General features: G+C 44.8%; 1 protein-coding gene across 1 annotated transcript in view; it reads right to left on the bottom strand.

The window, feature by feature from the left end:
* MLXIP (MLX interacting protein) overlaps positions 1-15,192 on the bottom strand; it is a gene marked incomplete at both ends in the record, with an annotated part of 39,997 nt that extends 24,805 nt beyond the window's left edge. The window contains one exon of the mRNA XM_079543815.1: positions 14,822-15,192. Within this exon, the coding sequence (XP_079399941.1) occupies positions 14,822-15,192 (371 nt within the window). The remainder of the gene's footprint in view (positions 1-14,821) is intronic.
* Between the last annotated feature and the right edge of the window lie 4,972 nt (positions 15,193-20,164).

The following is a 20,164-nucleotide window of genomic DNA, read 5'->3' as shown; positions in this document are numbered from 1 at the left end:
CAAGATTGTTCTGCCATGAACTTTCCTTACAAAAATCTCTGCTGGGAAGCAGAGGAGCTTTCCCTGCTGTCAGCAGCTGCTGTGATGATCAGCAGCACGTTGCACTGATAAGCATATCAACAAAGGGCTTCACACACGATCAATAAACTTGCTTTACACCACAAAGAGCTCTTGTCAAGAACAGTGATCAGGAACCAGTGCTGCGCAGAGCCCCTTCCTTCCCAATTATAAGGATAGCTGCTGGCAAGAACCCCTTGTACAGGGCTAGCAACAAATGTGTCAGGATCCTTTTGTGATTCAGCCTGGATTAATAGACTGATCAAGGTGTGATAATCTAGGACCTTGTTTTAAGCACCTAAATTGTGGTTCAGAGACTTTTAACACGCAGAGCGCCTGAAAAACCCAAACAAACCCTATCAGCACAGGGGATCAGCACAGCTCTCATACCTACAGGAACTGAGAAGTGTTTACCAGGCAGAGAAACTCAAAACCGGCACTTCTGCCACATTGGATAATGTAACATTCCCCGCACAACATAGCCAGCCTAAAAATACACTGCGAGTCTTCAGAGATCTTGTTCTGAAAATGACTTAAGTGTTTTAAAAAGAAGTGACGCTCCCCACCTCTCCCCTTGCAAAACAAAGCTTTCACACTATCTGTTTGCAAGCAGCTCCCTGCAGCACGAGGAACACCAGACTTGTTACCAAATTCAGTTATTACAGACTTGAGCGCATGCAGCTTATTGAAAGCTCACATAAAAGTTAGAGCAGAAGCTACACAAAGGACAGAAGCAGACGAAAGGCACAGTTGTGTCACTATTAAGGCCACTGAAAGATCAAAAAAATCCCACAGAAAGATAATGCAGGGAGAAAACTCTTTCCAGAGTTAACATAAAACAGACCAGAATGAGAAGAAAAGGAGCTTGGGGGGGGGGAAGAAAGGCATCTCTAAAAGGCCATATAGACTTCACAGAAAAACACTTCTGCTGGAACTAAGTGCAAACCAATGCTTTCTCAATAACTCCACCAACACCAGAGGCACTCAGTGGTGGGACCTGCGAAGCCACAGCTCCTCTTGGCCCCACTGCAGGACCCTGGGACACCCCTGGGAGCCACCACAGAGCTCACAGCCTCGGGGGGGGGGGGCTGGGCAGGGAACAGGCCTTCATCTCCAGGCCAGCAGACAGCAGGCTGTGCTCCCTGACAGGCTGTGTAAGTGAGCCGGGGCTGAATTAAGTGGGACACGAGGCAGAAGCGTGCTAATGCTGATGACACGGAATCCGTGTCACTTTTCCCACACGGCTCTCGTTGCCAATTTAGGATTGGACAGGCTGAGGGAGAGTCCTGGAGCCCTGGTTCCCACACGGGGATGTTAAGATCAGACCGGGCCAAGAGAATGTGAAACACTTTCAAAGCCTGTCAAAAAAAAACAAGTAAAAATGAATGCAATTTGTTCAGTAATAAACTGCTGAAAACTGGAAGGCTGAGAAGCATGGGAATGCCAAGAAGTTTTCAGGATGCTCAGTGCACTGAGAAAATGGAGCACTATCGCTGCTCAGAAAGCAAACTCAAAATCCTCCCCCACCTCCAGTGTCTCCTATAAGGGAAGCAGAAAGACAAATTCAGAGGCATTGAAAACTGAACGCTGGCATCATTCAAGAAATAAGTCCGACACTAGGGTGAATAGGCAGGTCATAGTGGTTATGATACAATTATGTTTCCAAGCTTTTGGAAAAGTGAGGAAAGATGAGAACTGTTGCTGAGTGCATTGCATTTGGGGGGGGGGGAAAGAGTGTCCTGGGGGCACAGCAAACCAAGTCAGTTTGCACAAACACAAATCACACAGGAACAACTGCCAGCAGCACCAGACAAGCAGGATTCCCTCTGCCCCTGACCTCCCAACAGTCACTCCTGGTCAGCAGGATTGCACAGGATCCCAGGACAACAGAGCTCTTCCAGCCATTCAAATTTCTCTCTCCTTAGAGCTATATACTAATCAGGAACAGGAAGTTTGAAAGCAGCAGTTTAAAGCTTTTCTGTACTTCCTGCCTCTCCAGACTACATGCAGGCAGCCCTCCAAGTGGCATTTCTTATAAAGTCATCCCTTTGCTCACAGGAACCACTATGACCAAATATCCCTCAGCACAACAGTCCAGACACTTGCCCATCATTCACCCTCACACTGGTTAAGACACAGTTGGACGAATGATCCCCTTGCCAAGGACACATCTTCAAAGAGTCCCACATGGCTTATGTCCCAAAGCAAGCGGTGCCTTCCCAAGCAAAACAATTACAATATCAGCACTTTCCTGAACCTCACTACAAACAACCTCTACTGCAAAAATCCTCCCTCACCAAACGACCCTCCCCCATGACTCTTCCACGTTTTTTCCACGTGCAAAAAAAATCACAATATAACAGCCTCAGCCTTCGCTTTGTAGAGTTCCTTGGAGTGCTCAAATTAAATAACCTGTCACACATTTACTGGTGTAGGGAAAACAGTCTCTAACCTTCCTAGGAGCTGTGTCCCCATTTCCAAAAGCTCACTGTACCCACACAGGCTACAACCACCACATGCAGAGGTCAGATCCCAAACCTAATAATGCAGCTCATAAAAACTGCTAGTAAAAATTTAGGCTCTTTAAGCTCTGCAAAGACTTTTACTGGAGATCCAAGTGTTCTACTTGTATGACTGGATACTGAAAACAGATGGGATGCATGCTGGGCTCTTAAACAGAGCTTTCACTGAGCAAAACTTTATTAGAAACAGTAATTAATTGGCTTCTATTGCAGATTTGCACACATCTACTCGCAGAGCCTCGAAGTTGAACTGTGCTCTTTGATAATATTTGCTGATTTGATAAAGCAAGTGAAATCTAATCACGTGGTTCCTTAGAAGGGTTAACTATTTCACACTGCAAGACAGAACAGAACTCAGGAATGCCTCTTGTTCCGATGCAGTTTGATTACTCCTTCCCCTCCTTTACAGAAGGAATGACTCAGATCACAGAGGCATTCAAGTCACACACATACTGGCTGTGCTTTCATAAAGCAGAGGAATAGCCAAAACCTTCAAGCAGCCTCTCAGGGAAGGCAGCCGAGCAGTAGGCTGGTATCACCAAGAGCAGCCACACAGCAACACACACTGAACTTATCTTAAGTTTCCAGAGGCCAAGTGCCACTGACATGTACTGTCCTGTGCTGCCCAGAAAAAAAACCCACAATGTTTCTGCAAAAAAAAAAAAAAGCTACAACAAAATGAGCGTGCTTGAAGGCTGCAGCTTCTGTAAGGCAAAAGACAAGCCTCTTATTAACAAAGATAAAAGGTTAGCAAACAGTGAAAGTGCTGCCTGGAATTTTGTCACTGCTGATACTACAACAGCGTCTAGCTGACTGCAGTCCTTGGCAGCAGATGTCTCCTGCCTTACCATAAGGGCTGTATGAACAGCCATATGGGTCAGGCCAAAGGTCCCAGCACTCCAGCAGCAGCCACAAGTTTTTGGGAACAGTGAGAACAGGACAGGCATGTCTGCGTGACGCTCCCTCCAGTCCCCAGCATGCTCCCGCTCCCTCCAGTCCCACATGCTTCCCATGTTTCTACTGAGGGAAACTGGTAAAGGCAGGAAAGCCTGCTGTCACATCTCTGCTGGCCTTGCACATCTCAGGCAGTCCTAGGACAAACCAAAAACGTGGCTCTGTCAATTACCAGCAGGGTCAGGAAACCAAGAGCTTAAACCAGCTCCAATTCATGCAGTGGGTTAACTGAGTGCTCTGCATACCTTGACTCAGTGCACATTTCTGAGAAGTTGGACTTTTGTAAACACTTCTCAGTTGTTAAGGGAAATGATATTTATCTACTCTCTAAAAGCACATAAGAAGAACCGTGGTACTTCTTTCACTACGTCTATAGACTCTTTTATTCATACCTGGGTAAGTTGAATGTGTATTGATTTAGCAGCTCTTTGCCTGGAAAAGGGAGGGATAATGGCATTCTTAATAGACAAGAAGCACCGCAGTGACTGCTGCAACAGATTCAGATATCCCAGTGTTTGATAGATTGCTGCAGGCTTTCAGCTATTTCACAATGTCTGCTTTCTATTTTCACAGATTTTTAGGTGTCAAACATGATTGCTAAGCACCTAGAATAAATACAGTTTCATCCTTAGGGATATTTTTGTCTTTGGTCAAATGTTTTCCCCCATCTCATGACTAGGTTCATTTGAACTAAGGCTGTAATAAATAATGACAACAGGCAAAGTATTCCTCTGGCTCTGCAGCAAATCAAACTATTTCACAATAATACCAAAATCCTTTGATTTACTTCTTCCTTCCTAGAAGTGCTATATCCTCAAACCCAAAAAAGTCATTTCTGTGTGTGTTCCCAGGCCATCCGTTGTTCCCCTACTACAACCTTCAATTTTCTTTCTCAAAAGCTGCATTAGAGAAGAGCAAAAGAAAGCAGACCATTCCCTCTCACTGCCTTCCCACATTCGCCACACCACCACCTAATTTTCTGTTCCAGCACTCTCACCCTCCATCCCGGCAGGGACAGATGTTTACCAAGCAAATAGAAAGCTGGACTAAGCTGTAATATCTGTGCAGACATTAATATGCAGGAGTTCAAAAGTATACAAGGAAACATTTCTACCTTTGTTGAACACTCCATGCAATGAGCTAACACGAACAGAGTGGTAGGTAACATTCAGGTCCTTACGTACTGCTAACATACCAACAAATTTCACAGCCCATTCCTGAACCTTCAGCTCAGCTGAACTCAGACCTTGTTGTGTTGCCTTTTGCACAAACACAACAAACTCTTCTGCTACAGACAGCTCCCACCATCACTACCATCAGCAGACTTTGACTTGCCATGGATAAGCCTGCTCACGTTCAGATATTCCTCACAATAAGCAGAAACCAAACATCCTAGAAAATTAATTATATCATTCTTTGCTGTGGAAAACGTGGCAGCAGGTAACAGCTCTGGCCACTGTTTGGTACATCAGAAAAACAGGACCTTCCACTGGCCTCTTCCCATTTGGCACTTCCGTAACAGCTGACAGGGCCAAAGCCCAGGTATTTCCTGTCTCCAACATGCTACAGAGTCATTGCTCTCAATAACTAATACAGGCTACGTCAAGTGTCATACCAGAGCACCAAAAGCAAAGGTCTGCATAATGAGAAGATAATAAAGAGTGGTCAAGGACTTCAAAGACGGATCACAAGGAACTGAGCAGCTCTTCCACAATTCACATTCCATTACTCCCTGCCCCTTTGGAAATTATTTCATTTGTGACGATAAATAACTAAAAAATTATCAGCAGCCAAAAATCTGTGTTCAAGATACAGACGGAATGTGTTTCGCTGAATAGCCTGTGCTGGCTGCAGGCACACTCACATGAATGTACAGTTGCTAGATGGTAACCAAATGCAGTGGGCCCAAGTTATTTTTAGGTCTACTGTGAAGCCCCAGTGTCACTTCATTCCAACTGCTGCTGTCCAAAGACACAAAAGTACATCACGCAGGCGTGGACACTGTACCACCAGTCCTAGTTTGCTGATCTCATCCTGCACTAGGATTTTATGGGATGAGAACTTTGCCAAGGTGATAAAGCCCCTGGCAGGGACATGGCAATGCAGACAAGAGCAATGTTTTTGACAGCTGGCTCACATGGGAAACTTGTGGCTGCCACACTGAGGAGTGGCTGCATTCTCTGCAGCCCTGCTGTGGGTCTCAAAGCCACGCACCTCAGCTGCTGTGTCCTTGAACTGCCACAGCACAGCACCGGTTACTGTGAGACCTTGAAGGAAGAGAGAGTAAACAAAGTGGCAGAGGGAAAAGGAGGCCAGGACTCTGAGTAAACATCCCATGCTGGAAAGTTCTGAACACAATGAAAGTGGCAGATTCTGGTGGCAAAAGCATCCTCCAGGTCCCTGAATCTTGTTACACAGAAATACTGCTAAAAGGAAAAAAATCCCAACCCTGCTGGTATACAAGGACTATCAGACTTCAGTGCTGGAAGAATCAGTGAAAAGAAAAGCCCTTATCCTGTTTACGCACGGTCCTGCAGATCTGATCTAAGTACAAGATGTACTGCAAAGTGCAGGACTGAAGAGTAGCCCAGCATGGCTCTCCCACTCAGCCTGCCAGGTCACAGCCCCAGGACCAAGCGCCTGCGTTAACCACAGCTGTTCAATGACAGTTCATGTGAGCTCTCACTCCTTTAGAAGGATACCACAGGAAGCAAGCACAGCAGAAGACCGCACAAACACAATGCTGAGACTTGCAAGCTGCCACCTTCCCCCTAGATTTGCAAGACTGAAACATAAACAACACAGCTGCTGTTTCACTTCCAACACTAATAATGGCAATCCTCTTTCTCAAAAGGGCCAACCTATTACACAACAACAGGGCCACTTGATCTTCCCCTTACCCCCTTGGTCACCCACAAGGCTCAGCTCTGCATCTCATTCTTACTCACAAGCCACTCCCAGAACAAGCAGATTCCACTGAACTCCAGCAAAGACAAGACCACCCTTTTATTTTCCAGCTGAGGTGGGAAGATATCTTTTTGTGCTCATGCAGAAACAAAACCATAACGAGCATCAGATTGCTGTACTTGTACAAGGATAGCTCCCTTTGAAACCAAGTGGGTAGGTCTCTCAAGCTTCCTTCCTTCTTCTGTTTCGGCTCTGAACCATTACCCCAAAATTCTGTGCTTCAGTTCCCACATCACTGAGGGAAAGCACAGGGAAATGCTGTTTATCTGCAACTAAAGAGAGAAACACAAACAAAACATGTAATTTATCTGTAAAGACATCCTCTGCTTGCTCTGGTGTGGTTTAAATGTACAAGAAAGATAACCTCTGGAAATGTAAAAATCTCCCATGACATTAAAAAAAAAACACTTCTCTCTGTACATAGCAAGGCATTCCCAAATACAGAAAAAATACAAGTAAACACATTAAAATATAGCATAAAAGACTGCAATCACTGCTTCCATGCAGCTGAACTACAAGTAGAGATGAGAAAGCCTGTAACTGTGCATCAGTGCTGTAAATAACGTTCTGATGATCAAAAAGCTGTCTGACAAAACTTTAACGAGCCATTAAAATTTGACAAGGCATTAAAATCTTTTTACACATCTCAGGAAAAGCTTTCTACTCATTAAGTAGAAAGCTTAGCTACTTAAACAGCTGAATCCTTTTTCCAACAGCATCATGCTATGTCACAAAACACATCGTGTCAAAAGGGTTATCTGTAGGTCAGCGGAGGTCTGGCCTAAACACACTAACATATCACCAATTAAACAACACCAGATTCGAACACCCTGCTCTATGAAATCCAGGTGGTGATCTGCAGGTGCTCCCTGTCTGTTCTGTCACCTTTTGCTTTATAGCTCAGAGAGAATGAAGCAGCTGCCAGAGTTGCTCATCTCAACCTGGGCTTTGTACCTTCAGCGTACAGTGGGCATGGGCTGGGAGCTGCAGCGCTCCCCTGCTCTGCCTCCTGCAAAGGGCATCAAGCAGGGATGTTTTGGCTAACTTCTCAGGTTGCCTGGCCAAGGGAACCATTTGGCTGTGATGTTGTTCTGGACAGCTTCCCTAGGTCCTGTCCACGTCCAGTCCCATTTTCTATTATTCATAGGAAAGCACAGCTGACAGCCTGAACAGTGTTTCACAAAAGTAACTAACTGTTGCTAAATTTGCTCCCAAATAGCACTCTGGATTTGAACACCTTAAAGGTCAAACATAAACCTACTCAAGAGAGATGGAATCACAATTGCCCTGCAGCCAAACCTTCACACTGCAACTGAACAGCCAGAGCCCCATTTCACACAATCCTTTCCCACTTCCTCCTCAGGGGCTTTAAGCTTGCAAGAGACCTGTAAGAAATCATCACATGCATGAGAATGACAGGCAGATGAACTATCCCTATGTGAGTTTGAGCAGCCAAACCATCTGCTCAGTCCAACACCCGCTTAGCGCAATGAAAGCAAGCCCAGCAGCTGCTGTGCATCAAGCCAAGGGAGGGGAGCAGACAAGAAGCCCGCAGAATGCAACCAGTCGCCTGACAGCATGGCCCTGCAGCCATCTGGAGTGCCACGTTCACCTTTTGTGCAAATTTCTCGTACAGAAAGGGGTCACGCCTCGCTTGGCGGTGAAGTGTTTGACAGCTTAAGGAGGTGGATGCCATTTAGACTTCCAAGTACAACAAAACACAAGGCCAAACTTCTCTATGCATAACAGGATTTTTCTAGGAAAAAAAAACAAAAAACAGAAAACAAAAAAACAGATATTCCAGAGGGGCATGATCAAAAACAGACCTGAGAATCCTAAACTGATGTCTCGGCTGTCCAAGCTTCCTTGGCAATGGCACACACCACAGCCCTTTCTCAGGCAGCACGGTGCTGCTCACAGCCCCCGCTTCCCATGAGCAGGTGCTCCTCACCTGCAGGCCAGCGAGTGCCAAAGGCAGTAAGCAGCACGCTGCTTTCCCGATGCATTTAGATTACTGTTAAAATACCAGCCTGGTTTTATTACCCTGTAATCTGCATCTGCAGCTCCCCATCAGCTACAAGGCAATGCCTTTTCTAACAGGTGTCACTAAGCTGCAAGTCTTTTGCCTCATTTCCTCCTAAATCTTCCGTTTGTCTCCTTGCCTTTATTACTTATCTTTGCAGCTGAACTGTCACCTCCGATATAGATTCCTTTTAGGTTCCCGTGATAGATCACTGCTCAACTTTATGCCTCTGTTTCCCCTTCTCAAAAAGGCTGCTGCACACACCTGGCTTTCTGCAGTGTCTTTTCCACTTTCGTGAAAGAGAAAGGGAAAAGTAAGCAGCTAGCTGATTTATCTAAGATCAACAAGCCAGAAACTAAGGGCCAGAGAAAGGCTTTGTGTTCATGTCACAAAGCAAATAAGCTGCAGCAAACGCATGCTAAAACATTTCCGATGGCCATTACTGCCTGATTTACAAAGAGATGCCTACATTAATTTTACTGCAAGTAGCATAAAGACAGCATGTTTCACATTCAAAACAAATAATCAGAAACAACCCTCCAGCTCCCTTCTGAATAAACAAACAGATTTTGAGAAGCCCACGTTTAGAATTTCTGTTCTAGCAGTAAAACTAGCAGAACTGATTTCAGGAAAGCCTAGCTTTTCCTAACCCTGTTTTCCCAGCCTTCCTGCTTCAGAAACTGTGACAATAGTGTAACTTCAGCTTGCACTAAAAACAATCAGATTCAGAATTTTCCATCACTGTCTGGAACACAAAGAACCAACTCTATTTTCTTTGGAGGTCACTGAAACGAGTACTTTTTCTAAGCATCTATAGAATTGTTTTATACATATTTTAAAGGTTTCCTTCCCAGAGTGAAAGGAAAGTTTATAGGACAGCTGTAAAATATTTCAATAGCCATCAAAGAGTTCAGAAAGCTCGTCTCTTTCCTCAGAAGTAGCTTAGAAGTTTTGTCTTTAAAGAGACTGTTCATGCCTGTGACGGTACAATATCAAAGGACAGATGAGGAAAACTGTAAATGCAATTAATTTCTGCATACAAAGGAAAGGAAGTAGCTAGCATATAGCCTACGGTCTGTTAATTAAAAATGAAATAACAGATTAGATCCTAACTGCTCCAAGCTTCTAAGCTGATCAGCTTTGTTGTTTTGTTTTAGAGAGACAAACCTTTCTTTCTCATAGCAAAAGGAAGCAAGGCAGCACCAGAGCAGCCCTCGCACTCCCCCTGCTCCCATTTTATTGAGAGTATCGTATCCCCTTCCTGTTTTCAACTCCACAACCTCTATCACCACTACCGACCCCACTGTGTGCCTTTAACTTGGCCCTTCTCATTCATCCAATGCACTCCTCAAAGATCCTTGTAATTTTACTACAAATCTCAGGCAGCCTCCCACCCCACATCTTGTCCTCTCACTCCCCTTTCTTTTCAAGAGATCACCCAGCATCATGACTAGGGGAAAAATTCCACTCCTACAAAACATCTCACAGAGCTGACTGTCTTTCAAGCCTTTCAGTTTCTCTGCAAATTTAGAACACCTTTCTGGCATTGCAGAAATGCCTGCCCACAAGCTCAGTGGAGCTACACAGCTCCATTACACCTCCCACCACTTCCCACCTTGCAGCAGCTGTGGGGACCCCTTTGTTTAAGGCTCAGGGATACAAAGACAGATGAGCAGCTGCTGTACCATCAGCCCTGCCTTCCAAGAGTGGGGAAATCTTTTTCCCCCCAACATGGAAGAGTAACAAACAAGAATGATTCTGTGAACTACAGAAGGAGTAGATAGAAGTTCACGAGGAAAGCTGAGAAATTGGGATTTTTTTGGCTTTAATTCCTCCTGCCATTCAGAGGAAAGAAAGAAAAACAGGTAACCAAAATACTGATTTCTGCTGCCAAACTCTACTTCATTCAAAGCCCACCATAATCACACAACACAAAATCCTCACAAAAAGAAATGCCAGATCTCGCAGTTCAGCCAAGAACTTGGCAATCTGAGGACACACAACTCCCCATTTCCCTATTTCAACAACCCAACAAAAATGACGGTTATGAAATTCACGTTGTATTTATGCCAGAAAATAAGATCTGTTCACTACTTGGGAACGCAGGACAAGAAAACTACAAGACAACACGCAGATGGATTGGTAAATCACAAGATGATATCAACAGCACGGTTTTTATAAGAAGTGCAATTACTGCAGACCACACCTCTGCAATGCACCCTACTAAGCAAAAAAAAAAAACCAAACCAAACAAAGAGCACAAGCCACCAAAATCACCAGGCACGGAGCCTGGTGGAAAAAAAAAGGGTTGTTCCTGCATCTAAATCTGTCTTCGGAATTTATCATTTCCTCCCAGGCATGCGTAGCACTGAAGTCACCCAAATCTTAATTTTAATGAAGACCTTTTCACACAATCTCTATTAAGTATTTACTTTGTCAAAACAAATGCATCTTTGAAATGAGCACAGCTCAGCAACCTTTCTGCAAACCTTCCTGAGGCTCAAGGTTGTCACGGCGCAACTCACCAGTTATTAAATAGAGCTTAAAAGCTTGTGACTATATCAAGCACTTGACTTAAGCAAGGTAATAGGCTCAGTAACACTGTCCTGATTCACATTATGCTCTGAACACAGCATACCTTACCACCCAGTGCTCATAACACAGCAACTCACTTCAAGTTAGGATTAATTTATGAAGTGAGCACAGGTGCATTTGTCAGAGCTGCTCCCACAGGTAGCATATAAAAATGCACAGATAAATTCTGGAAGCGTTTTATCTGCAAGCTGCTAGCACCATTGCCAAGAACTTCCCAAAGCACTCACTCACTGTACGTGGAAACGTGCTTCAGAAACAAGTCAATCCAAAATGTCAGTCCCGCACCAAAGGGAATGTTTGTGGCTTACATCTACATAAAGCAACGGGGTCAGATTGCCGAAGAGGAGAGATGAGATCTAGAAATGACCTGGCAAGCTTCTCTAAAGCAAACTGATGCCATGGCTCCCACACTTCACACTCATGTTCCGTGCAACTTTAACAAGCAGGATCCAGAAGGTTTTAAACAAGTACCTAATGCCAGCACTAACACTCTTACCTTAAATACAACACCTGGCATGCTCCTTAAGCTCTCATTAGAAGGTGAGAAGGTTCTGAGGCTACTTAATAATAAACAAGCCCACAAAGTCATTTTCATTTACCCTATCATGTCATACCGCTGAGTAAGATTGACATCAGCTGGCATAATTACACGTAACAGAAGTCTAAAAAGAAAGCCACCCACATTAAAGAACAACTCACGCTCACTAATTCCTAAAATAAGGCTCGTGCTTTGTTTACACCATGTACGTGACCACACACAGCTGGCTGACCTGTTCCCTCAGCTGCATGGATCTTTTGCCTGGCAATGCAAGAGGGAGATGTGCATTTCTACATGCATATTTCAGATTTTGGATCTTACACTGCACGTTCCCAAAGCACAGCTTTCCACAGGGAATTCTGCCACTCCCATATTCCAGCCCAATAGGGCCATTAATGGCTTGCAGTGTCCTTTCTCACAGCACGTTTTTTCACCTCACAAAAGCCTTCAGCCTGGGTGCTACAAGGAGCTGGAAATTATTCTTCTGCTGAAGACGACAGCGCTGTAAGACAAAATTTGGAAAAATTCTTCTGTCCAAATCTCAAAAAAAGAGAATCAACCAACTTACATTACGATGTGCTATAATCAAAACATCTCAGAATATAGTTCAGTTTGGGAAAGTTATTTTTGAGTGATATAAATATTTGGATAAGTTTAAAGTTAGTAAAGGGTTCCAGTAAATCAAATATCAGGATTACATTTCATTTGATGTAATTTACGTAACAGCCATTACGGGCCACATAATTATTGGCATAGCTTCTCACTATTAGAAGGAACAATGGCAAAGGTCATTTCCATTTTGGAAAGCATATTTTTTAAATCTTTATGTATAAAGCAGCCTACCCACCCTATAGCAATTGCAGTACATGTGCTTCTTATGCACACAAAGATGTGCAAGGTCACACTGTTTTACAGCACTGAGATGAAAGGGCTGGAAGAGAAAAACCAGGGCTCTTCTACCTCCGCCAGCACAGTACAGTTACCACAATCAATCTCATGAAAAAACCTGGTGACATGCAGATAAAGCACAGCCCGCGTGACACCTGTGGTAAACTGCAGCGTTTATAAGTAACTTATTGATTTAGCAGATTGTTTTAATCTCCAAACTGTACGGCAAAGCATGCTCTGGCCATGTTTTCCTCTGTGAAATCTGAAATGAGGCTCTTCTGCCTGTGCAGATGGATACGTGACTGAGACACATAGGATGAAAATCAAAATCAGGTTAGCTTGTACTGCTCAAAGGCATGAGGGAATCACTTCCATCATGTTCAGAAACAGCTTCTTTTTTAATCATAAAAAAGCGTGGCACTTACTTAATAGAACAAAGCTATTTAAAACAAAAAAATATATTTCCAGCACAATTAGAAGAGGCCAGGCTATGCTACGCATCCCCAAGTGGATGTGATTCAGCATAAATCTGACCATTTCCAATTTAAATCATCCTGACCTGGTAGAAAAACTTCCTTTCCTAGTTCATCAGTAAAACAGATAGATAACACAATTTAGTGCTTCTTTTTAAGACTTAAACACTGAGATATCAGCAACGGGTGTCAAGTGTAAATAAATACTGCACACACAACTCTGTTACTTCAACTTCCTTGTTTCTGTACTTAATGTAGCTATCAGCCTGCTCCAGAAACACAACTTGCCGGCTCAGGCCCTTCATTACTGGCTCTGCAACAGCCACAGTGCCAAAAGACACTTCTGCACCTTTCTGCTGTGGAATTACTTTCTTGTTTTTCTCTAGTACGGGTTTCCATCCAGTGACAGCAATAGAATAAGTGTGCACATGATATCTGCATTTTTTGTCAGCAATGACAAAGATACGGCAAAGGTAACAATAAAACCATCCCCAAGCCAACCAGAGCCCCTCAGACCAATGTGAAGCAAAGCAAAAGTGGCACTTGCTGTTCCCCTGAGTGCCGTGTGCCTCAAGGAGAGATCAGACCACAGCGAGCCTCAGCCTACACATGTAATAGAGGCTGGTGAGAAGATACACAGAAGCTGTGTCACTCGTGATACTTTTGGTTCCTCTGTATATTCCTCTCAGGCAGAATGGTTAATTTTTAGTGTCATATTTTTGATTCTGTTTTGTAAACACTAAGATTTTATGCGCCTCTTCACATCAGTAATTAATAACCTGCTGGTACAAATTACCCAAGCAAGGTTACTTGCAGCTCTGTTTTCTCACTACAGGTACCAAATGGACGATTCTATTGTTTACTCTTCACTGAGCAATACCTTCAAAATAAATAAATTCTAAAACCAGAAGAAAAGTCCCTGTAAAATGGCAAAGAATAGAGACATTTGGGGTGGGCAAAGTTCAGCTCCAGCTAATATGGCTCCTACAAACGAAGATAAGTATTCCTGTTGATAACGCTCAAGGGAGTTTTCCATCATTCCTTCTAATCAACTTCCAGAATACGTTTAATAGAGAACATCAGACAGGATCCCGTTCTGTTCTATCGCGTGGAACAAAAGGTTCGGGCAGACACACATCCTTCCCAACACTTCTGATCCATCGCTCTGCCTCCATTTTGGAAGACAGACAAAGGGCCTAAATGTGAATGTAACATCTGAATAAATTGATGGAAAGCAAAACCGAAGTCAGAGCGCGAGGCGCCGATCAACCCAGGAAGTGCAGCGCTCAGCTGCAGCCAGCGGAACAAAGGAAACAATGACAGACTCTACTTTCTTGAGGCAGTTACAGAAAGAAAGCCGGGCAAAAAGCTCCGAGAGCAGTCCCCGCGTCACACGCGCTCCCTGCGAGGCTCTGCCTCGGGCTCCGGGCACTGAAGGCGGCCGCTCACACCAAAGCCGGCGGCGACGCCGTGCGTTGCGCCCACGGCCGCGCTCCCACGGCGGGACGGGATCCGCGCGCCGAGCTCCCCGGCGTCCCCGGTTCCCCGCACGCCACGAAGCGCAGCGGGCGCGGGCTGGGGCGCAGCTTCCCCTCAGCGCCGTGGCCTAAGCGCAGCGCACGGCCCTCGAGGAGCCCCAGCTCGCCGAGCGACAGAAGCGGCTCCCACAGGGGGTCACGCAGCCCCGCTCGGCCCCGCCCGCCCCCGGCGCTGCCCCGGCCCCGCGCCCTCGGGCCCCGCGCCCCTCCCCGCTCCCTCGGGGCTTTCCCCGCGCCGCTGACTCACGAGCCCCGGCGCCCGGTACCTGTAGGCCAGGGACATGCACTCGAAGAGCTTCGTGAGAGACGCGTCGATGCTCAGCCGCCCCCCGGCGCCGCCGCCCCCTCGGGCCGCCCCGAACTGGTAGGTCTGGCAGGTCTGCTCGTTGACCGTGTCGAAGTCGTAGCCCTTCTTGGGAGGGTGCTCGCTGTGAGGCGACGACACCATGAAGTGGCCCGAGTGGATGATCTGGGGGCCCGGCGGCTGCCCACGCCGCGGCCCGCACCGCCGCCCCCCTCCCGGCGAAGCGCCGCCGTCGTCGGTGTCCGACGAGTCCTCATCGGGCTCCGTGCGGGGGGACAGCGGCCCCGCCGCACCCAGGAGCTGCGCCGGCCGCATGAACACGTCGGCGGCCATGGCCCCGCTGCTGCCGCCGCCAGCCCCCGGCCCGCTCTGCGCCGCCACCGCCCCGCTCCGCCCCGGACCGGCCCTCACCGCCCCGCCCCGCCGGCAGGAGCCGGAGCCGGAGCCGCAGTCCCGCCCTCGCGGCCCGCCTCTCCTCGTTCCCGCCTCAGCGCCACGGCACTCAGCGGCCGCGCCCGACAGCGCCGTCCCGCAAGTGCGGGGCGCTTCCCGCCAAGCGCCCCCGATCGGAGGTTCCCTCAAGAGAAGGTCGTTCCGCCGCCCCAGAGCGCAGCCCTGCTGCCGTTCGCAACGTGAGGGCAGGGCCACCTCGCGTCCTCCCACACATCCACAGCTGCTCTGTCTTTTCCCCTTGCACCTCCACAAGCACAAAATATCGTGGCCAAGGAAGGCGAGGACACCGCATCCCTGGTGCCACATTGCTGCTCTGCCCCCAGTTTAATTCCCAGTGTGGTGCTTCCAGTGTACATGACAAGGTCACGTGGTAGCACGTGGGGAGGCCTTGAGCAGCGGTGCAGAACCACCTCTGGCTGCAAGGCTGCAGTCGTGCTGACCAGAACCAGGAATTACATGCAGGTCTTTGCTAATATTCTTCCTCAGAATAGCAGCCCTAAGCTCAGCTAAGTCCAACAGTTCCCCCACACAAAGGAAGACGAAGGCATCATTGCCATGGGAGGGCTCCAGCCATAAGAAGTCTTTAAAATCAAGACTGATGTTCAGCTCTCTGTTGCATCACATATGGCAGTTCTTAAGAAAAGGCTGCAATCATAACGTAGCTCTGGAGATGGACATTCTGCTTTACTTCATTAAGATGAGCACTCAGGGCACTTCCAGGCCCAAGGCTGCTGTCTCTCCTCTCCTCCACAGCGGGGAACTCCAGGAGGCACAGGGAACACCACGGGCCCAGCAGTGTCCCTCAACAATGTCTTTTCTGACTGTTTTTTTTTTAAGCAATCTGTGGTGCAAGGCAAAATGACGAAGGCCACCATCTTCTGCTGATATTTCTTCCAAAAAAGCAGGCTTTCAGCACAGGAGTAGAGACATTTGCTTATAGTTGAGTTATAATACACACTGAGCAGAGACACATTCGTGATGCTTAAAAATACACCTGCAGCATACACACCACAGCTCTCAGTGGTAAGAGATTATCTTCCTAAATGTCACAGCCTGGGAAATAAGCCTTCCCATTTTGATGAGGGAGAGATCAGGGAGACTTACTCACAGCCCCAAGACCATGGGGTGGCTGCAGGATTGGGAGCCCAGTCACTGCTCCCACTCTGCTGCTGCCCATCCTGCTTTAGGCAAACCACAGCCAACCTGCAGCTCTTCCCCGCTTTTCAGGCTGTGCTGTTGCTCACCCCTTTACCAGCACAAGCCTTATCTGTTGGGATTTTCACTCCTGAGACCTGTCTTGAGTGAGGCTGCAATCCTCACTCTTTTCCTTGGCTGTCTTAATGCCCCACTCCAAAAAAATGGAAAGAGAAAAAAAAAAAAAAAGCAACACTACAATTAAGTAGTTGTTTTTCACACAAGATTGAAGTGATTCAATGAAAGGATCCCACAAACACCCAGTAAATACAAGGGAGGCACCAAAACGGACCAGCCAGGAGCAGCAGGTCACCCCCCCGCTTCCCCCCCCAGCTGTCTGGGCAGCTGCAGGCTACTTTGGGACACAGTACATGGAATGCTGAGAATAAGCAGGACACTTCCCATCCACCCTGAATGTAAAGAATCCTTTCAAAACTCCCAGGAATTTTTATCCTTGCCAGCATCAGACTCTAGCATGCCTTCCAACTGAAGCGCGTTTTCACACTGTGCCCTCTGCTCCAATTTAAGCTTCCACAAGATGTTAGCTGAGTACTAAGCCAACAGCAGGCATCTTAAACCTTACATTACTAAGTTTTTCTACAGGCTGCCGTAACTTCATTGCCCATATTCATCTGTTGCTGTTACATTATCCACACCCAGTCAGTGTCCTGCTAACACACCGGGGCAACCTTTGGTCAAACCAAACGAATCGTTTTACACACTAGCAAATAAGACAACACCATAGAATGCATATTTCAAAAGACTGCAAAAACGGGAATTTATTTTTAATTTAAAAAACAAGCCGAGATTAAACTTCTCAATAAAAATTAGTCACAAAGCATTCGTGTTGTGATTTTTATTTTATTTTTGAAATGAAACCATTGTACATTGTACAAACCATAACTACCGATGGAATAAATAAGTGAAAAATTATACTGCTGTACAACACACACACACACACAAATCATAAGATGGAAAACGATTAGGTATTGAAGAAAACAAAATTCTTTACACCTTCTAACAGGCCCTTAGATATAAAGAACATTCCAAAACATGACAATGTTTATGTATGAAGATAGCCACCCAAAACCTTATTTTATACTGCCTTGTCAATTTTTTTTGTTGTTTTGTAAGTGCCAGCACTTTTTTTTTTCTTTTTTTTGGAATGTTTAACAACTACTTTCCCAAGCATAAAAATTCCAAGGAATAGTTCTGCTATAAAATGTTTGGCTGAGTAAATCACTTATTTGGAAGGCCTTCTCACATGTTCCACAAACTCAGCTAATTTACTTGCTTGCTCCTAGTTTCTTTTTTTTTTTTTTAATTTTTTTTTTCTTTTTGTTTTGTAACTGAAGCTCCAACATTCAGCACTGTAGCAAGGAAGCACTTCTTGAAATTTGCACTATTTCTGAAACGTTAGCTGTATGAGAACTTTCAGTCATCTTGAAGAAAATTACATCTCTCCTTTTGCTCCACGTCTCAATGCTTTCAATAAAACCTTTTACAGAGAAAACAAGTTTCTGGTAGAGATAGGTCCAAGCCAAAAAACAAACAAACAAAAAAAAAAAAAAAAACAACCAACAAAACCAACTGGATTTAGATCTGGTTTCAAACCTCAGGCTGGTTTGAATTTGATGTTCTGGTTTGGTCCCATCTGTACTTTCTGGCATTAAAATGTGTTTAATCACATCTGTTGGCCCATAAATGTTATCAGGCACTTCACTAAGACTAATAACAGTCTTATACACTATTTTGGATTTCTTCATACCAGGTAATGCCAAAGTCTCTTCTCTTAGAGAATGACAATAACTGATCTAAGGAACCCAAATCTATCTGCTTGTTCAGCTGTCTGTTGTCACTAGAATCTCTGGTTAAAAATAAAAGTTCTGAGTGTATCCCATATAAGCTGTAAATGAAACATTACTATTTTAGAAATAAAGGCTCTAAGAATATAATTATGATGCCTTGTCTTGTAAGCCACAGAACAATGAACAGTTCCGAGCAGAAGCCACAGGAGAGAAAAGGAAGCTTATAATTAAACCTATTGATGTCAGTAATGCCAATAAATGCTTCTATTTAATGAAAAATTTGAGGTATTTTTAGTGCTATTTATATATTTTATTCCTTCCTAAAGTACAGGAATTAGTTTCTAAACGAAAAATCTATTTATTCCCTTGGAAACTTCTACAAAATTAGAATTAAAAACTTGCTGTGATGCACCTGGAGATAGGGATTAGTAAAAATGACTGCTTATCAAAGGTGGCATCGGATTTGTTTTGCTTTAGCATTAAAAATAAAAAAAAACAGTAAAGCAAAAATATTTTAAAGTTTGAATCTTTCTAAATTTGACCATTTCATATATCAATAGAACTTCTCACAAAATATCACAAATCTGAATGTAATATACATACAAATCAATCATCATTGACCAGTTATCCACAGTTGAGGCATACACACAATTCAAGAGAGAATTCTACCATTTCATTGCATAAAGTTGTGCAAACATAATTTTTGGCTCCTCATTTCCTTATTTTCAGAACGTTAATGGACTTCGTGATCAGACCAGAAATCCCAAGAACTTCTTAGGGAGCACACTTCTTTCACAAATGGTTTTGCAATCAAATTTTATTCAGTTAAAATCCAAAAAGTTTATTCCAACACAAAGGAAAAGTTGTGAAATTGAGTGTCATACGTTGTTTGGAATTGAATCCTACAAACATCCTATGGAACGCCAGTCCTGGCTCCCCCGCTGCCCTCCCTCCCCCCAGTTTCCCATTATTTTTCATAATAAAGTGGTAATTGCAGACGCAATCCAGTAGTCTAAGTGCAAGCCATTTTCACTATTGGAGAATTCAGAAATAAATAAGCCTGATGAAGAGCTAATTATGAAAATGTATCGACTGGAAGCAATTTATTTTTTTGTTTTCCTTTAAAAAAGTATTTACAGTTCTTCGCTTACAAACTATACGCAACCATTTTCATAGCTGTGAGATCATAGTTCAAATTCCAAGCTCCACCTCTCACATACAAAGTGAAGACAGACTAAGGGCCTGACCCAGCAATACACGTGTGTGCACATGCACCTGTGTGCGTGAGGAGAACTAAGTGAGAAGTGGTTCCCACCGACACTGAGCAGTTGTAGCTGGGCACTCACCCTGGAAGATCAGGCCCCAAAGATGAGACCTTCGCAGATGGTTCTGCACTTCTAAACGCCACTGCTTTGAAGGGAGTTGCACATGCTTAGTGCTTTTCAATTAAGGTCAGCATAAGCACACTTCGACATAATTGTATAGGAAGGAACGTTTCTATCAGTGATGCAGAGACGACAGAAACAACAAGGCTTATTTACAAGACTTGCTGAAAGGAAAAAAAAAAATCCCAAATACAGTATTAACCTGGAACACAGAAGTAAACATCTTATACAGAAACAGTACAATGAAATCCAGTTCAGTGAAAATCTCATATCAAAAAAGTCCAATTGAAAATAAATTCATTGTGCATCGATCCTTTTGATCCTATTTATATACATAGTGGAACTCTTCTGTAAAGCAAGTTGTACCCAGTACAGAGATCTGGACCTAATACCTAAGTATTTTAACTGTTGTGTTACACTATATATTCAGATCTGGACTATAAATGGTAAACAGATCATGTTAAC

Source organism: Tetrao urogallus (assembly GCF_951394365.1).
Source record: "Tetrao urogallus genome assembly, chromosome: 17".
Lineage (NCBI taxonomy): Eukaryota > Metazoa > Chordata > Aves > Galliformes > Phasianidae > Tetrao > Tetrao urogallus.
Note: the sequence above shows the minus strand (reverse complement) of the source record. Positions and strands in the feature narration are given on the sequence as shown.